Source organism: Ursus americanus, chromosome 4 (assembly GCF_024610735.1).
Source record: "Ursus americanus isolate L20-20 chromosome 4, mUrsAme1.1.p, whole genome shotgun sequence".
Lineage (NCBI taxonomy): Eukaryota > Metazoa > Chordata > Mammalia > Carnivora > Ursidae > Ursus > Ursus americanus.
The window spans coordinates 90896451-90914474 of record NC_142130.1 but is presented as its reverse complement, the minus strand read 5'-3'; the positions used below and the strand labels follow the sequence as shown (position 1 = coordinate 90914474).

Genomic DNA, 18024 nt, shown 5'->3' with positions numbered 1-18024 from the left:
GCAATATTTTCAACTTATGATGGGTTTATTGGAAGGTAACTCCATTGTAAGTGGAGGAAGATGTACATGAATGAGAAAATGTTTAGGGGTGCCTGGGTGGCTCAGTAGGTTAAGCGTCTGCCTTCAGCTCAGGTCACGATCTTAGGGTCCTGGGACTGAGCCCCGAATCAGGCTCCCTGCTCATTGGGGAGTCTGCTTCTTCCTCTCGCTCTGTGCTCTCTCACTCTCACTCTTGTTCTCTCTCAAGCAAATAAATAAAATCTTTTAAAAAAATGTTCTGTTGTCACTCTTGCCACTCACCATTGGGCAAATGACATAATGTGAATCACCTAGGTCAGAGTGCTAGTTAATACCACTTGTAATGCCCTGGACTGGATAATTTCTCGGTTTCCTCCAGCATTAAGATTGTTACGTAAAAGGCTTTTTCATCAACTCTTTATTGAGACCCTTCTTTGTGTCTGTCAACGTCAGGGCTCTAAGGATGCAGTGGTGAACAAAACAGAGAAGTTAGGATTTCAAGGCTGTGTTTGTTAAATTGTGGCCCATTTGTGAGTTGTGAAATTGATTCAATGAGTCTCTACGAGAGCTTTGTGAAAAAAATAGAATTTTAATTTAATGGTACAGTGCAACGTCAATCTAGGGCTATATCCAACTTCTTCACTTATTAGCTATGTGCTGTTCAGCAAATTACTTTGATTTTGAGATGAGATTAGCCTGGATTATGGGGATGGTAGCTAGATGCAATCCCAAGTGTCATAAAACAGAGGAAGAGGGAGATGGGGTCACAGAAAGGTTATTTGATCTCTGTAGCAGAGAGAGACTTGAAGATGCTCTGCTGCTGGTTTTGAAAATATAGAAGGGTTCTTGAGCCAAAGAATGCAAAGAATGCAGTTCTAGAAGCTGGAAAAGGCCCGGTGACTCCATTCTAGAGCCCCCAGAGTCTACAGACGAGACACCTTCAGCCCAGTGAAACTGATTTCAGACATCTGGCCTCCAGAACTGGAAGAGAAGAAACTTCTGTCATTTTGAGCCACTAAGTGTGTGGTAATTTGTTAGGACAACAAAAGGCGTAGTCAATATATTCATGTATGAGCAAGTACTTACCCTAAACATACAATTCTTGTCCCTCTCCCCCCTTTTCTCACACAACTGAGCACACTGTGGAATTCTACCTTCTCAAGGCTTACTCATATCAAAAAAAATTTGAGGCAAACATGTACGGGCTAAGCTTACACCAGGTTGGTATAAAAGGGGATTTTACAGGAGAGTAAATATGTCTCACCACACCCCTCTGATGTTTGTATCAGACAAACCCAAGCTTGCATGGAAATTTTTCTTTTAAAAAAGTCAAAGCTGACTTGAGGTGATTTTTTTCAAAAGGATTTATTCATTTATTTGAGAGAGAGAGAGAGAGTAAGCACAAGTGGGAGGGGCAATGGGAGAGGGAGGGAGAATCTGAAGCAGACTTCCAGCTAAGCATGGAGTCCGAGGTGGGGTTTGATCTCTGGACCCCCAGATCATGACCTTAGCCAAAACCAAGAGTCAGATGCTTAACCGACTGCACCACCCAGGTGCCCCGACGTGATTTTTTTTTTAATGATAAAAACGATCTTCTTTGGGGAGGACTGTAGACTGAATATTCGTCTCCCCCCAGATTTCATATGTTGAAATCCTAACCCAAACGTATTTGAAGGTGGAGCCTTTGGGAAGTGATTATGTCACATGGTGAAGCTCTCATGAATATTAGTCCCTTTATAATAAAAGAAGCCCTACAGAGCTCCCTCGACTCTTATGCCATGTGAGGACAAGGCAAGAAGAACCAAGAAGGTGCCTTGATCTGGGACTCCCAGCCTCCAGAACTGTGAGAAATAAATGTTTGTTGTTTAAGCTCCCAGCCTACGGTATTTTTGTTCTAGCAGCCCAGATGGACTAAGTCAGGGGAAGAGAAATTTTTTAAAATCCATGCAGGGGTTGGAATATTAGCCACATAAAATAAAACCTCCACCTGATCTAAACTGACACAACATGAAATCTGGTTGCTCTCACAAACTTCGGTTATGCATCTTGAGTTTTCCGTACAACAGTGTATCATGGAGATCTTTCCACGACTACAGAAAGAGCTTCCTCATGTTATTTTGCAGCTTCATAACATCCCCCCCCCTTTTTTTAAGTATTCTTTATTCCCAGTGTGGGTCTCAAACTCACAACGAGATCGAGAGTCACCTGCTTTACTGACTGAGCCAGCCAGGTACCCCAAGAACATTCCATTTTATTGATGTATTGTAACTTCTTTAGCCAGTCCTTCTGCTGGCAGGAACAAGTTGTCCCTACACTTCTGTTATCACCAACAAGACTATGATGAAGAACGTGTACATAAGTCATTTTACACATATGTATGTATATCAGATAAATTCCTGAAAGTAGAATCCTTGGGTCAAAAGATACAACCGTTCATAGTTTTGATAGAAATTGCCAAATTTCCTCCACAGAGCTCATAGCAATTTATGTTCCTTATAGCAGTGTAGAAGGGATCCTGTTTCCCCTATTACTAATATCTGCTGAAGTGGTCAGTGAATAATGTTTCAGAGCAATTTTAATTTTTTCTTCATATTTAAGTTTGGGCACCTTTTTACCTGTGTTAAAGCCTATTGTTTTTTCATGTGTGTAGAACTCCCCATTCATATCTTTTGCCTATTTTACTATTCTTTTTTATTGTTCTTTGAGTATTAGAGAAATTAGTCCTTGTAATAGGAGTCTCCAATATTTTTCTCGGCTTACCATTTGTCTTTTACTTTGCTTATGATTTTTGTTATGCAGAATTTTTAAAAGATAACTTATATAGTCAAAATTATTGAACTTTCTCTTATGACTTCTGGAATTAATATTCATCTAAGAAAGATCATCTCCATTCTTGGCTTATATAGATATCTTCTCTTGATTTCTTCTAGTATTTTTATGGTTTTTTCATGATTTCAATCTTTGATCTGTTTGGAATTTATTTTGGTGAAAGATGGGAGGTATACATCCAATTTATTTATTTTTTTTCTGTTGGTTACCCAGTTATCTCTATACCATTTATCAAATAAGCCACCTTTCTTTCCCCTATTGATTAAAGAGTCATTTTTATTATAGACTAAATTCTTCCTCGCATTTGTGTCCATTGAAGGACTTTCTGTTTTGTTCTATTAATCTGCTGTTCATTTCTGCACTGGTACCAATTATTTTAGTGCTATGTTTCAAGATCTACTCAATTTAGTTCTCTTCTTTACTCTTCTTTTTCAGAAAATTTCTGGCTACTTTTGCCTATTTTTTCCATATAAATTTTAGAATGAGTTTTCCTGGTTCAAAGAAAATCTAAGTGTTGCTTCTGGGGGATTGCATTAACTTAGAACTTACAACTTGACGACGTTGGATCTTCCCCCTCAAGACCTCATAAGCCTTTCCTTTCACTCCACGTCTTTTTCTTTCTTTCTTTTTCTTTCTTTCTTTCTTTCTTTCTTTCTTTCTTTCTTTCTTTCTTTCTTTCTTTCTTTCTTTCTTTCTTTCTTTCTTCTTAAAAAGATTTTATTTATTTATTTGACAGAGATAGAGACAGCCAGCGAGAGAGGGAACACAAGCACGGGGAGTGGGAGAGGAAGAAGCAGGCTCATAGCAGAGGAGACTGATGTGGGGCTCGATCCCACAACGCCGGGATCACGCCCTGAGCCCAAGGCAGACGCTTAACCGCTGTGCCACCCAGGTGCCCCTCCATGTCTTCTTTACTCCTTTGGAAATATTTTCTTCAAGGAGTTCTTATGAAGTTTTTTTCCTGCATATTTTATTATCATTGTTTTTGTAAGTGGGATTTCATCCATCTCATAACTGGCCATTTAGATAGGTAGATATAGAGATGTTGATGTCAAAAAACTGTCTTGATGTGTATATATATATTTTAAAGGTTTTAAGTAACCTCTACACCCAACATGGGACTCAAACCCACAACCTCAAGATCAAGAGTCACATGCTCTACTGACTGAGCCAGCCAGGCACCCCTTGATTTGTATATATTTTCATTGAGTTTAATTGCCTTTGGGCTAACCATGCGCTTCAATTAGCCACAAGCTCCACCTCTCTCAAGCGTAGTAAACAATTTGTCTGTTTCCTGAAAGATTTAGATTCCTTAATAATTAGATCATTAACCTGGCTTAGATTCAGAAACAAACAAAAAAATTACAAGGGAAACATGGAAGAATAGACAATCACGTGCTTATTAGTTAAGATAGTATCTTCACTATAACACAATGGGCTCTCTCCATACAGTACAGTAGTGCCCAGGGTCAAGTGTACATCCTCCAGACAGTCCAGTGGCGTTTTGTTGTCAAACGGTCCAATAAGAATTGATGACAAGCCTAGTGAAGACAGAAAAAGCGTTCTTCACATGTTTTTCAGGTGTGTTGGGCTGACTCTATGGAATCAGGCAGTTAAGGTCCAGCAGGGAAGCGTGGGGACAGCAGGCCAAGCCAAGCATCCTCGTGTGCCAATACTGGGTGGTCAGAGGGACAGCATGAGCCTCAGGGAGGTGCTTATTAGAGTGACAGAGGGCCTGAGTTTGGGGCCAAAAACCCAGTGTTCCCTGAGCCCCCAGCTGTCTAGTCCTACAAATTACTTCATTCAGACTTGGGTTTACAGCCCTTTCTTCCTCCTCCAGCACCATCTTTATCAGAAAAATCAATCTTTATGTTTTTCATTTCGTTATCTCGGACTGCTTATGTATGTCGGACCCCAAAGGAACTGAAGATACGGGCTCTGTCTCTTCCACAAAAGGGGCACTTGCCTTGCAGCGGTGATGGGCTCTGACATCAGTACGTGCTTTAATAGGGCCGCCCTGTGACAAAATGCCTCACTGTGTCTGAGGAACTGTAGAAAGGAGCAAGACTGAGGAGTTTGGGGCTCAAAGACTGCCTCCCATATATTTGTTAAATAAACGACTTAAGGGACGCCTGGGTGGCACAGTCGTTAAGCGTCTGCCTTCAGCTCAGGGCATGATCCCAGTGCTGTGGGATCGAGCCCCACATCGGGCTCCTCTGCTATGAGCCTGCTTCTTCCTCTCCCACTCCCACTGCTTGTGTTCCCTCTCTCGCTGGCTGTCTCTCTGTCAAATAAATACATAAAAATCTTTAAAAATAAATAAATAAACGACTTAAGCAGGACTTGCCGGGTGAAGGAAGAGGAGAAAATAATATCAGGCTGTTGGAACAACTAATGGAAAAAATGCAAGAGATGAGAAACGCTGAGTGGTTGGAGGAGACAGAAGAGACAGATGAGAGGCCTCCCGCTCCCAAGAGTCATTATTACAATTTCAATATAGGGTAACATGTTAAGTGACTTCTTTCTTTCAGAGCCAAAACATTGAAGGACAAGTTTCTCCTTAATTTTCCACCTCCCATCTGCTTTTGGTTGACTTTGGGCGGGGGGGGGGGGGAACCCAGAATGAGACAGATGTTTGTTTTATCACATAAGGGGGAACCCCAGCTGTCTCCCACGCCCTCACTTTAAACTCACAGTATTTTTGTTTTTGTGTTAAAAATTGTATTGGGGTAATATATATAGAACATAAAATTTACCATTTTAAACTTTTTTTCAGTGTATAATCCAGTGATATTAATTTTAGTCACATTGCTATGTCCCATCACTACCATCCATCCCCAGAACTTTTTGATCTTTCCAAACTGAAATTCTATACCCATTAAACACTAACTCCTCATCCCCCTGCCCCTGGTACCCACTATTCTACTTTGTGTCTATGAATTTGGCTATTTCAGGTCCCTCATGCAAGTGGAATTATACATTTGTCCTTCTATGACTGGTAGACTTACCATCATGTCCTCAAGTTATGCCCATGTTGTAGCATGGGTGAGAATTTCCTTCCTTTTTACGGCCTAATAATATTCCATTTTGTGTATAGACCACATTCTGTTTATCCATTCATCTGACAATAGACATTTGGGTCATTTCCACCTCTTGGCTGTGGTGGAAATGCTGCTATGAACATGGGTGTACATGTATCTGAGACCCTGCTTTCAGTTCTTTTTAGCGGAATTGCTGGATCATATGGTAATTCTATTTTTAACTCTTTGAGGAACGTTACTCTTGTCCTAGACCTACAGTATTTTAGAGTCTACTTCCTTTCCCCCTTGGCTTAAAAGTGGACTTACTTGGGGCGCCTGGTAGCGCAGTCGTTAAGCGTCTGCCTTCGGCTCAGGGCGTGATCCCAGCGTTCCAGGATCGAGTCCCACATCGGGCTCCTCCTCTGGGAGGCTGCTTCTTCCTCTCCCACTCCCCTGCTTGTGTTCCCTCTCTCGCTGGCTGTCTCTATGTCACATAAATAAATAAAATCTTAAAAAAAAAAAGTGGGCTTACTTGATTTAGTGGAGAACCAGTTGGAAGCAGCTACCTATATGGGATGAGAAGTAACCAAACAAGTTCAGCCTTGCTCGTTTCCTCTTGTTTTCCATAAATGTCACCGTATTTATGAATCAATTGCCCTGAAAACTAGTGTTTCTCCGAGAATGGTCTAGGAAGCACCTGCGACAAAAACCACCTGTTACACAAGCAAATTCCTAAATGTCATTCCATCTATGGATCCAGACGCTCTGGGGAGGAGGCTAGGCATCCTGCAAGTTAGCAAGCTCTCCGGGTGAGTCTCCTGCACATACTAGTGGGAGGACCCCTGCTACGCATCGTTGCTTTCCTGGATGCCAACTGTAACTGACAGATTTCTAACCTCAGGATACTCCCATCTGTTCTCAAAAATGTTCAAAGGGGTCCTCTTCACTCTGAACTTCAGAGACAGCGCCGGGTCTGGCTGAAGAGGATTGAATGGTCTGGAATGTTTACTACAGGACTTAACAAAATATGGACACATGATCACATACACGGGACACTCCCATAACACTCACAAGCCCAGCTGTTCCTTCATGTAGAATGGGGACGCTCCTTCCTTGGCCCACATCCTGCTCCTGATCATATTCTCTTCTTTGAAGGTGTGGGTTTTGCATGGTCATTGGTTTGTGTGTCTCAATGAACTGCAAGTAATACCACCTAGGAGGCATTGTCTTACACAGAAGCATTTTATTCCGATGGCACAGAATCCTGTCTGATCTCCTGGGTAATTGGTCGAAACTTTTAAGTACAACCATCATCAACTATTTCCGCAAATCCAGCTACTCCTCTACTCCTAATTTAAATGGGCATAATGTACAACTGATGGGAAATAAGGCTTGCTCTCCTCTAAAACAATCTCACCACACCTTAAAGCCAGGAGCTGGTTTTACAGGAAGTCATAAATGGGCAGGGTAGTTTCAGAAACTGTCTTCCACACAGTACTGAAAAGCAGCAGCTACCGCAGGGGTTTCCTGTCTCGCTTTGTCAGCACTGGGGTTGAGAACATAGGGCTCTAGAGGGAGACAGACCTAGGTTTTGTTCCTGGCTCTGAACTTGGAGAACGGGGTAAGCCCTTACTTCCTGAGGAGGTGGTAAGAAAGAAAATAACGCAGGTGATGCACTTGGCACTGTGCCTGGCCCCTCGTAAGCACCCTAGTGGTGGGGATCACTTCATCCCCACGCACACACGCCACTCTCCCACCAACACTGCCTGCAGCGCTGGGTGTCCAAACTCTGCTGTTAGAGCCCCAGTCTGCTCTCCTTTGCTGTGGCCGCCCTTGGCAAGCCCCACCCCTCCCAGCACACTCCCTGCCGTCTGCGCAGGGACTAAGGGCTGAACACAGAGCACCGGCTTCCTCTGGGAGGAATGGAGTCAGAGTGGTTGGCTCCCAAGTTGGGTGCAGAAGGGCCTCTCTTGGGAAGAAGAAAATACCAGAACTATTAATCTTGTGTTTCCTCATGCTTCCAGACATTGGGGTGGGCAGAGGCTTCTTTTTTAGATGGGTGCATGATCAAAACCGTTTATAGATCACAAAGGCAGCACAAAGATGATTCGTTGCTACAACCCTAAGATAGTTACATTCGATATTCCCATTTTATAGATGAGAAGACCGAGGCACAGTTTTGTCCAAGCAAGTATGTGGGAAAGCTGAGAGTCACACCCAGGCAAGTTGACTTCAGAGCTTATACCCTCAACTGCTGTGGTGTATGCTAACTAAACATTTAGAGGTACATCATGTTTGTAAGACGTCTTCGGTGTTCTGGGAGAAACATAGGGAAGTGTTGAGTCCCTGTCTTTTAAGATTTCTATTTAATAAATAAGGATTAAATGACATATGGTATTTTCAGAAACCATTAAGCTGTTAGATATTGGGGAGAAAAAAAAATGAAAAACAGAATTTGTAGACCTAAGTACAGATACAAGAATGGCCTTTTGTGGCATAATAGCTACTGATGACATTACCCGTTTTGTTGTAAATTTTGATATATGAACATATGTGCCCACTTTGATGTTAACTCTTAATCCCCCGATGGTTATCTCCTCATAATCTGAAGTACAGCTAACTCACAGTGTAAGTTACACAGGGTTTATAGGTCTACACTTCAATATTTAAAATTTCAGTGACCAAACTTGCAAATGTTTTTAAAGATATCCCCTTACATGTAAAAACCCATAATTTTCATGTAATTTTTACACACGTTTGTACGAATACCCATATTTCTAGTGGTATGTTTTATTTTTATCTTCAGCCCTTATTTAGGTAATCAGGTAGTTCTGTGCTCCCCAAATCCTAGATTGGGGCTAACGATGCAAACTGCTTCTGCACTGCGCACAAACTAATAAGTAGAAGGATGTTAGGAGAAACTGAACCAATGCTGGTCGCATTCCAGAACACCCTGGCTTACAGAAAGGATGGACATGAGAGCACGCATGAGGCCTTGTATGCATCATCTGGCCCGGAACGAGACTTCATGCAATGCTCTGGAGGCTGAAAACGGGACATGAGGTAGGCAAGTCTGGAAGGCAAACCACGCTCACTGGCAGAGTTAGGGCTCCCACAGCAGAGCAGGGGCGCCAAGCCAGGACTCTAAATAGGGTAGCTGGCATAAGACAGAGAGTTTCGGAGAGTGGGGCGAACTGCTGCCAGGCCAGAGGAGTCTGTACTTAGAAAGGGATTATTTTAATGAACAGGGATGTCTACAAAGTGGGAAAGAGATCCCAGAGAGGACAGAGTACGAGGGAAGAGTCCAAAGGGTCAGTTTCCCCGACAGTAGCTTCAGGCATTAAGCGCTCCATGACAACATTGATCGATCGATATTAAATGGAAAATGCTGGTAAAGCATTCGTAATGGTACATAACTAAGGTTACAGCTGTCAGAGTTTTGAAAACTATTTCTTTTGAAGCTGGATGCACTGTTATTTTAACATGGGATTTAAAAAAAAAAGTTTATTTATAATCTCTGCACCCAACATGGGGCTTGAACTCATAACCCTGAGATCAAGTCACATGCTCCACTGACTGAGCCAGCCAGGTGCCCCTTAACACGTGATTTTTTTAAAAAAATATTTTATTATTTTTTTGAAAAATAGAGTATATGTACACTCTATGAGAGCGGGGGTGAGGGGTTTGGGAGTGGGGCAGGGGTGGAGCAGAGGAGGAGGGAGAGGGAAAGAATCCCAAGCAGACTCTGCCTTGAGTATGAAGTCTGACCTGGGGCTCAATCTCACAACCCTGAGACCATGATCTGAGCCAAAATCAAGAGTCAGAGGCTTAACTAACTGAGCCACCCAGGCGCCCCTACCACGTGATTTTAATGGGCAAGAGTTAAATACACTGCGATATTTTCAAGCCCTCACCACTGTTGAATAGTCAATGGAAACGGGCAATTATTATTTTCAAAAAATAAGACACTTTGGTTTTAAAATGTGGTACCAAAATAAATGCTTTAAAGGACATATGTGTGAAAGGTTAAGAGTAATATTCAACAAGTGTAAACTTTGAGAGGAATACACTGACACAGCCCACGTATCTACATCAACAAAGAAAACAACGCATTACCTTCACACTTCATATTACAAAGTTTGTGCTAGCATTAGATGATATATTAATTTTATTTTCTTTACATAAATTGAGGAAGAAACATACAATCAGATCCAAATATATTACAAGGCATTTAGGGAGGTGTGTTTCGTTGTCCAACAGAAAAGTATCTGAAATCGACCTTCAAAATTGAAATAGACTTATTTAAAAGCACTTTCCTGGCTCCTTTCTTGTTTAGAATATATCCTGGTTTTCACAGAACTATCAGTAAATGGATTTGAAATTGTGTCTTATGCATTTGAAATTGTGTCTTATGCAGTTAACATTCCAGATGTTCCAAAAAATCATATTCAACACATTCTTCTAGTTGTTTCAAGACCCTTGGGCTATCTGTGACAGGACACTCTACGACTGGAGGTCCTTGCATGTCAGCAGGCAGTTTACTCTGGGTTTTAAAAGCACAGTTGAGAGTCTGGAAGAATGGTATCAATTGGCTGATGCTGGAAACAGAATGTTGGCGCAGCAGTGGGAATTCATTCTTCATGGTGATCTCAACAGAGATGCCAATTTCCTGCAAAACAAACAAACAAACAACCCAACCCCATAAAGATGATGCAGTTTTGCTCGGGGTTAGAGATGCAGGTGAGGTACTCACAGGCAGCAAGCCTGAGCAGTGGGTTCCTCATGAACATTCACTACCAGCACTAATGGCAGTTTCCAAATCAACTCAAATGCTGGTCTTCAACTGACATTTTCCACCAGGATGTCACCCCAGCTCCTCCCCGCCCCCCCAGGCCCCTGCCATTCTTCCTGCAGGCCCTTCCTCTGCGTAATAAAGGGACTCTGTATAAAACTACTTCCAGGATCCAGATGCTATTATATCCAGGGTTCTTACCTCAGCAACTGGGATGAGAAAGTGACATATAAATGAGAAAATAAAGATACGATTTATACCACCTCCAGGTTTTAACACTCGGATCAAAGAACTTTAGAAAATTATTCAAAGTCATTAAAATCAAGCGGCGCATGAAGGACTTCTCTCGCTGCCTAGGTTTTCTCCCTTCTGTCACAAATCCAAATTGCAAGAAAGAAGACATTTACCCCATATTTTAATTTCAGAAGTTCTAGAATCCTCACGGTGTGGGGTTTGCATTCTTGGTGATTCTCCTCTAGATCTGACAGGAAGGCAGGGCCCTCTGTGTCCACTTCTGGAACAAACGCCCACCTGTAACTGAACGAAAAAACCCGAAGTCAGGCATGCTGGCTCAGAGCCCACTTCGAAAAGATTTTTAAACAGTTTTATTGAGATAAAATTCACACACCATACAATTCACCCATTTGAAGTGTATACTTTAATAGCCTTTTGTTTATTCGCAGAATTGTCTATCCATCATTATAATCAACTTTAGGATATTTTCATCACCCCAAGAAGAATCCCTGCCTCCTTTAGCTATCACCCCTCAATCCCTTACACCCCCTTCATCGAGGCCACCACCAATCTATGTTCTGTCTCTGCATATTTTCTTATTTGGGACAGTTCATGCAAACCGAATCACAGAATATGTGCTCTTTGCGACTGGCTTCTTGCCCTTCACATAATGCTGTCAAGGCGCATCCGTGCTGTAGGACACGTCGGTACTTCACTTTTTATTACTGAATATTTCATTGTACGGATGCTCGTACATCGATGGACTTGTCTTCACTTTTTGCTTATTACGAATAATACTGCTACGCCTACTCATATACATCAGAACCCACTTAAAAAACACTTTCTTTTCTTACAGCAGGTTTAGGTTCGCAACACAATTAATTGCCCAGAAAGCCCATATCCCCCACCCCCTCCGCCGGCCATGTGATGCCTTCCCAACTAGCAACAACCCCCACCATAGCGGTACATTTGTTACAATCGATGAACTGCCACTGACTCATCATTATCTCCCAAAGTCCAGAGTTTATCTTAGGGCTCACTCTTGGTGGTGTGCATTCTATGGGTTTGAATAAATGTATAATGACATGTATCCACCACTATAGTATCAAATAAAGTAGTTTCACTGTCCTAAAAATCCTCTGTGTTCCGATTCCCTCTCTCGTAACCCCTGACAATCTTTTTACTGTCTCCGTAGTTTTGCCTTTTCCAGAATATCACAGAGTTGGAATCATACAGTCTATAGCCATTTCAGATTGCCTCCATTCACTTTGTAATATGCAGTTAAGAAGAACATTTTAACCACAAACATTACACGATTACTCTCTGTAGGGGGACAGGACAAAGAGAAGTGGCATCTGGGGCCAGGCATGAAATTAACCATATAAGCAGCTGTGTTAAGCCTACAGGAAATGTAAGCCAACAGGGGCAAAGTGAGCTGGAGACAGTGTGTTCCATTTATTTAATTAAAAACAAACAGACAAAGAAATCTACACAAATGCAGTGAGGACTGCCAGTCCGTGACTCTTGTTTTATAAGCGTTCAGTAGCAAAACTCCCTAAACACAGACACACCCACCCACCCACCCACAGAAACCCATCCATAAACACTACTGTGGGCCAGATTCAGGAAACCACAGGTGTTGTAAGCACTCTGAAACCTGGTATTCTCACTGGGCTTCTCACACACCATACACAACAGAGTGAAAGTGCTGACAAGGAGAGTCACCATTTCCAAGAGGACGCATGGTTTTATCTGACTTACATTTGAAACAACGGCATCTTGTCAGGTGGAAAAGAAAGTGCTGTGTCCAGGAATTTGCAAGCTGATAAATATAAGACCAGTTCACTCTGGGGTATCTCCGCCACCGAGGGCCCATTTCCATCGGCAACTTTCATTCTGTTGATTTTGTTGCTGTTTCTATAAATTTGCAAAGAAACTCTTGTTATAAATTTGTTCACATACACTGTAGTCCATTTGCCTGTGCAATGTCCACAAGGAGTTCTTTCCGTTTAAGAAATGGTCAAATAGCTGGTCCCTTCACAAGTACGTCAAGAAAATAACACTGAATGTTAGATAACCGTACACCACAAGGTGATGTCCGCTCGCATATGCGCAGACCCTCGCACAACTTACCTCAACGATTCATCATCCTCTTTCAGGTCTTCTTCAAGCTGTATGAATATCTGAATCTTAAAAAGAAGACATACATTCAATTTACTATTTGAGAGAGATTAAATCCAGCTTGATGTTTAGAATGTATATGGCCATAAAAACAAACAAGCAAACACCCCAGTGAGGTATCACTTCACCCCTGTCAGAATGGCTAGCATCAGAAAGACGAGAGACAACAAGTGTTGGTGAGGATGTGGAGAAAGGAACGCTCGTGCATTGTGGGTGGGAATGCAAATTGGTGCAACCACTGTGGAAAGGAGGTTCCTCAAAAAATTAAAAATAGAACTATCCTACGATCCAGCAATTACACTTCTGGGAACCTATGAGAAGGAAATGCAAACATTATGTTGATGAGATATCTACACCCCCATGTTCACTGCAGCATTACTTACAAGACATGGAAACAACCTAGATGCCTACTGATGATGAATGGATAAAGAAATGTTGTACGTTATACAGTAGAATATTATTCAGCTATAAAAAAGGAGGAAATCCTGCTGTTTGGAACAACATGGATGAACCCTGACAACACTATAAGTGAAATAAGTCAGACAAAGACAAATAATGCATAATCTAATTTGTATGTGGAATCTTTTTTTTTTTTTTAAAGATTTTATTTATTTATTTTGACAGAGAGAGACAGCCAGCGAGAGAGGGAACACAAGCAGGGGGAGTGGGAGAGGAAGAAGCAGGCTCCCAGCGGAGGAGCCCGATGTGGGACTCGATCCTGGAACGCCAGGATCACGCCCTGAGCCGAAGGCAGCCGCCTAACGACTGCGCTACCCAGGCGCCCCTGTATGTGGAATCTTAAAAAAAAAAAAACAAAACCGAACAAACCAAATTCATAGAAAAAGAGATCAGATTTGTGGTTACCAAAGGCAGGTGTGGGGGAGGGAAAATGGGATAAAGTGGTCAAAAAGCACAAATTTCCATTTTAAGATAAATAAGTACTAGGGGCGTCATATCCAACATGACGACAATAGTTAACATTGCTGTCGGGCATATATGAAATTGTTAAAGTAAATCTTAAGAGTTCTTATCACAGGAAAGAAACATTTTTTTCTTTCTCTTTTTATATCTATGAGATGATGAATGTTAGCTAAACTTACTGTGGTCATCATTTCACCATATATGTTAGTCAAATCGCTGTACACTTTAACGTTATATATTACCGTATGCCAATTATATCTCAGTAAAACTGGAAAAAAACAGTTTAAAAAACAGCAAATAATATCAAACAATACAACTTAGTTGGAATAAGCTGACAGTTAAAAGATCAAATATGATTACAGAAGATGAAATATTCTCTATTTAACCAAAAGCTATATGCTACCAACTTAAACATTTTCAGATAAAATTAGATATATATGAAATAGTACATTATTCCTGAAAATGAATTTTGAAAATATTCTTAAATATGTGTTCAGAATCTTATGACTTATCTGTATGACTAACTGATAACTAAATATGAGTAAGGAAGAACAACTAAATGTGTGGAGTATTTTAGAAATGCTGCTCTTAAAAGCCTACCCACAAACTTACAGTGCTTTCAGAGATTAATGGTTGTTAACAGCCTTCTAAACAGCATTAAGCTTTCAACCTTAAATATTTTTTTTAAAGATTTTATTTATTTATTTGACAGAGAGAGAGACAGCAAGATAGGACAAGCAAGGGGAGTGGCAGGCAGAGGGATTGGGAGAAGCAGACTCCCCGCTGAGCAGGGAGCCCAACGCAGGACTCTATCCCGGGACTCTGGGATCATGACCTGAGCCGAAGGCAGACGCTTAACCGACTGAGCCACCCAGGCGCCCCTCAACCTCAACTATTTCTATGTAAGATATGGTTTCAAAGAAACTCACAACATAGGTACAGTGGGCTAGTTACGAAAATCTATTATCAGTGAACGTGAACATCTGGCCACAAAGTTCTTTGATGGAAATATGAACGACTTAGGAAAGATAATTTTTCATTAGGAATCTTTAGTTACGTGAATTCATGGTATGGTACGGTAGGTCATGGTATGTGATGATAATACTTCTAGTCATGGGTGTAAACTCTCTAATTTATAACTTAAAGGATTAATCTGCAGATTATGTAATTAATGTCACCCTAAATTACAGCTTACACCAGTAGCTCGGAAACATGATGACCTGACGTCTTCCCTCTAATTTGCTTTTGACTTGAGATGGCACCCCAACTCAGATATTGTGAAGGCATCTGTATCCAGAGATGATCTGAATCTTTTCTCCCTAGAGGCATTAGATCTCAAAGAGCTTGCCTAGGAACTTTCCTGACTGTAGCAGCAGGAAGACAGTAACTTACAGAGATTTTATGTTTCTTGAATTTTACCTTCTCGACTTGTCCAATGGTGGCCGGTTAGTTAACGTGTACATAGTTATTCACTCTGCCTTATACAAACTTTGTTTATACAACCTATAAAATTTCCCAGAGATGCATTAAATGGTTTTGTCTCAAAAAAAATTCCCTATTTAACCAAGAGCTGACTATGTGCTACCAGCTTCGTTGAAAATTTTGAAGATAAAATTAAGACATATATGAAATAGTATCTTATTCCTGAAAAAAAGCATTTAAAAAAGCTTCAATCCCACTTTCAAGAGTAAAATATTTGTACTTACTAATTCAGAGACCATTATGGGCCACAATGAAGTCAAATGTTGGGGAGATATTCTTAGCAGCAAAACTCTGAAAAAAAGAAACATCTGAGCAGCAACTATGGATGTCTGTCCGACTCTGAGATTGTCTGTCAGGCGTTCTAAGGAAAGAAGATTTTAAAGATGTCACACAAATATGCAGTTTGAGGTTTCTCATTAGACAAAGAAAAAAATAAAACTGTATTTGTTTTGACATTTAACAACAATGCAGCCTGAGAAATGGGTGCTGGGAGAATGTTTCTGCCCCCCTTGTTTACCTCTGGTCCCCTTCTTTACGAAGCAGTTTGTGGCCTGGGCTAAAGGGAGTGAACCAACTGGCTCTTATTCCCCTGCCACAGCTGACCAGAAAGACATCAACTTCTGACCTAACCCGGAAATCCACTGGATGACCAATGACCACTAAATTCTCTCCTGAGAATATTAAATAAGACACAAGAACCACAGACAGTCCTTGGTGAGTGATGGTGCTCTGGGGTCACAGAGGTTGGCTGGCCACTGACACCATGTTCTGGGAGTGAGGAGTGGGAAGTGCAGTGAGTGAATAAAAGGAGAGGTATTCAGTGAAGTCTGGATTTCATGGCCATGACAAAAACTTAAATTCCTGTAGGGAAAAAAGGTGTGAGTTCCTCTAGCCCCTAACAGTCTTCCCCACTTCTCCAATGAAATAACTGTCTGCAGAATGTGATTCCCCCCCCGCCACTTAATTTAAGTTTTCTTAGGAACATAACAAATTGCTATAGCAAGCAGCTAAACTATAGTCAAACTAGTTAAGATCTGTCTGTAGTATCTTGGTAATAAACTTCTCTTTATCTAAGCTAGCTTAAGTAGGTTTTTACTTCTTGCTTTTAAAAATACTCTTGACCAGGGGGTGCCTGGTGGGCGCAGTCGGTAGAGTATGTGACTCTTGACCTCAGGGTCATGAATTCAAGCCCCACACTGGGTGTAAGGATTGCTTAAATAAAAAGAAAGAAATACTCTTGATCAAATGAAGCATCAAGCATAGCTCAGACACTTGACAGACAGGTTGGCATTTTTATTTTAAAATTTTTTTTAAAGTAATCTCTATGCCCAACGTGGGTCTTGAACTCAAGACCCCAAGATCAAGAGTCGCACGTTCTACTGACTGAGCCAGCCAGGCACCTCAGGTTGGCATTTTTAAAGAGTGCTTTGTGTTTCTGGTTCTGGATGGGATGGAGTAGATAGATTACATTCTATTCCTCTAACTGCAATTAAAAAAAAAATAACCTGGAACAAAAATATATAAACTGCATTAGAAAACTGAAAAGTGAAGGAAAGGTGACAGGACTGGCTAGGATCCTTTGGACTTAAGCAATGACCTGAAGGTGAGTTCCCTAGGGTTTTTAATTTTTTATTTTATTCTGGCCTGGGCACCTGAGGAGATGGTAAGCTGGAACGCTGAAGTTTCAACCTGAATGAGAAAAGGTAACAAAAGACACCAATGCAGAGGCGATAATGGAGGTTGGGATTATTGGGAAAGGATTTTAAAGATGTGGTCTAAAAATATTCCAATAATCAATTATGGACATTTGAAACAAACAAAAAATAGAAAATGTCAGCAAAGAAATAGGAGCCACAAAGAAGAGCCAGACGGAAATTTTAGAACTAAAAAGTAAAATCACTGAAATAGAAAAACCCTCACTGATGGGCTCAACAGCAGGATGGAGATGACAGAGGAAGAGGGAAGTTGAAGACAGAATCCGTGGAAATTACTGAAACTGAACAAAAGGAGGAAAAAAGATGGGGGGTGGGCGGAATGAGCAGGCTCAGGGACCAGTGGGACAATGAAAGATCTAACATTTTGGTCACAGGAGTCCCAGGAAAAGGAAAAAGGGTATAGGCTGGGAAAATATTTGAAGAAATAATGACTGAAAACCTTCCAAATTCGGTAAAAGACGTACATCTACAGATAAAAGAAGTTGTGTGAATTCTAGGAAGGATAAAACCAAAGACATCCAGTTCAGTTACATAATAAAACTTCTGAAAAAGTAAAGATAAAAGTCTGGATAGTGGTCAGAGGGAAGTGATAAATTACAGTAATTCCCCCATTTTATCCACGGTCCTGCTTTCAGAGGTTTCACTGAGCCGCGGTCAACCCGAGGTCCACTGTGGTCCAGAAGATGATCCTCCCTCTGACATATTGTCAGGGGGGTTAATAGTGGCCTCACATTACACGTCATATGCCTGTGTCACTCACCTCGCTTCCTCTCATCACGTGGGCATTTTATCACCTCCCGTCAGTCACAAGAAAGGTGAGGACAGTGCAATA

The 18024-nt window shown here is 41.3% G+C and overlaps 1 protein-coding gene across 4 annotated transcripts in view; it reads right to left on the bottom strand.

Moving 5' to 3' along the window:
• Window positions 1-9833: 9833 nt before the first annotated feature.
• The window catches only part of DOP1B (DOP1 leucine zipper like protein B), a 103462-nt gene continuing 95271 nt past the window's right edge, over window positions 9834-18024 (bottom strand). For 2 of the 4 annotated variants that reach the window (XM_045813482.2, XM_045813483.2), the window contains exons 33-37: window positions 15702-15838; window positions 13027-13082; window positions 12655-12810; window positions 11067-11196; window positions 9834-10536 (exon numbers count right to left, since the gene is read on the bottom strand). In XM_045813482.2, the coding sequence (XP_045669438.2) occupies window positions 10285-10536; window positions 11067-11196; window positions 12655-12810; window positions 13027-13082; window positions 15702-15838 (731 nt within the window). In that variant the 3' untranslated portion in view covers window positions 9834-10284. Of the gene's footprint in view, window positions 10537-11066; window positions 11197-12654; window positions 12811-13026; window positions 13083-15701; window positions 15839-18024 lie in introns of those variants that run through there. The other 2 variants (XM_087861788.1, XR_006782593.2) reach the window with 2 other exon arrangements.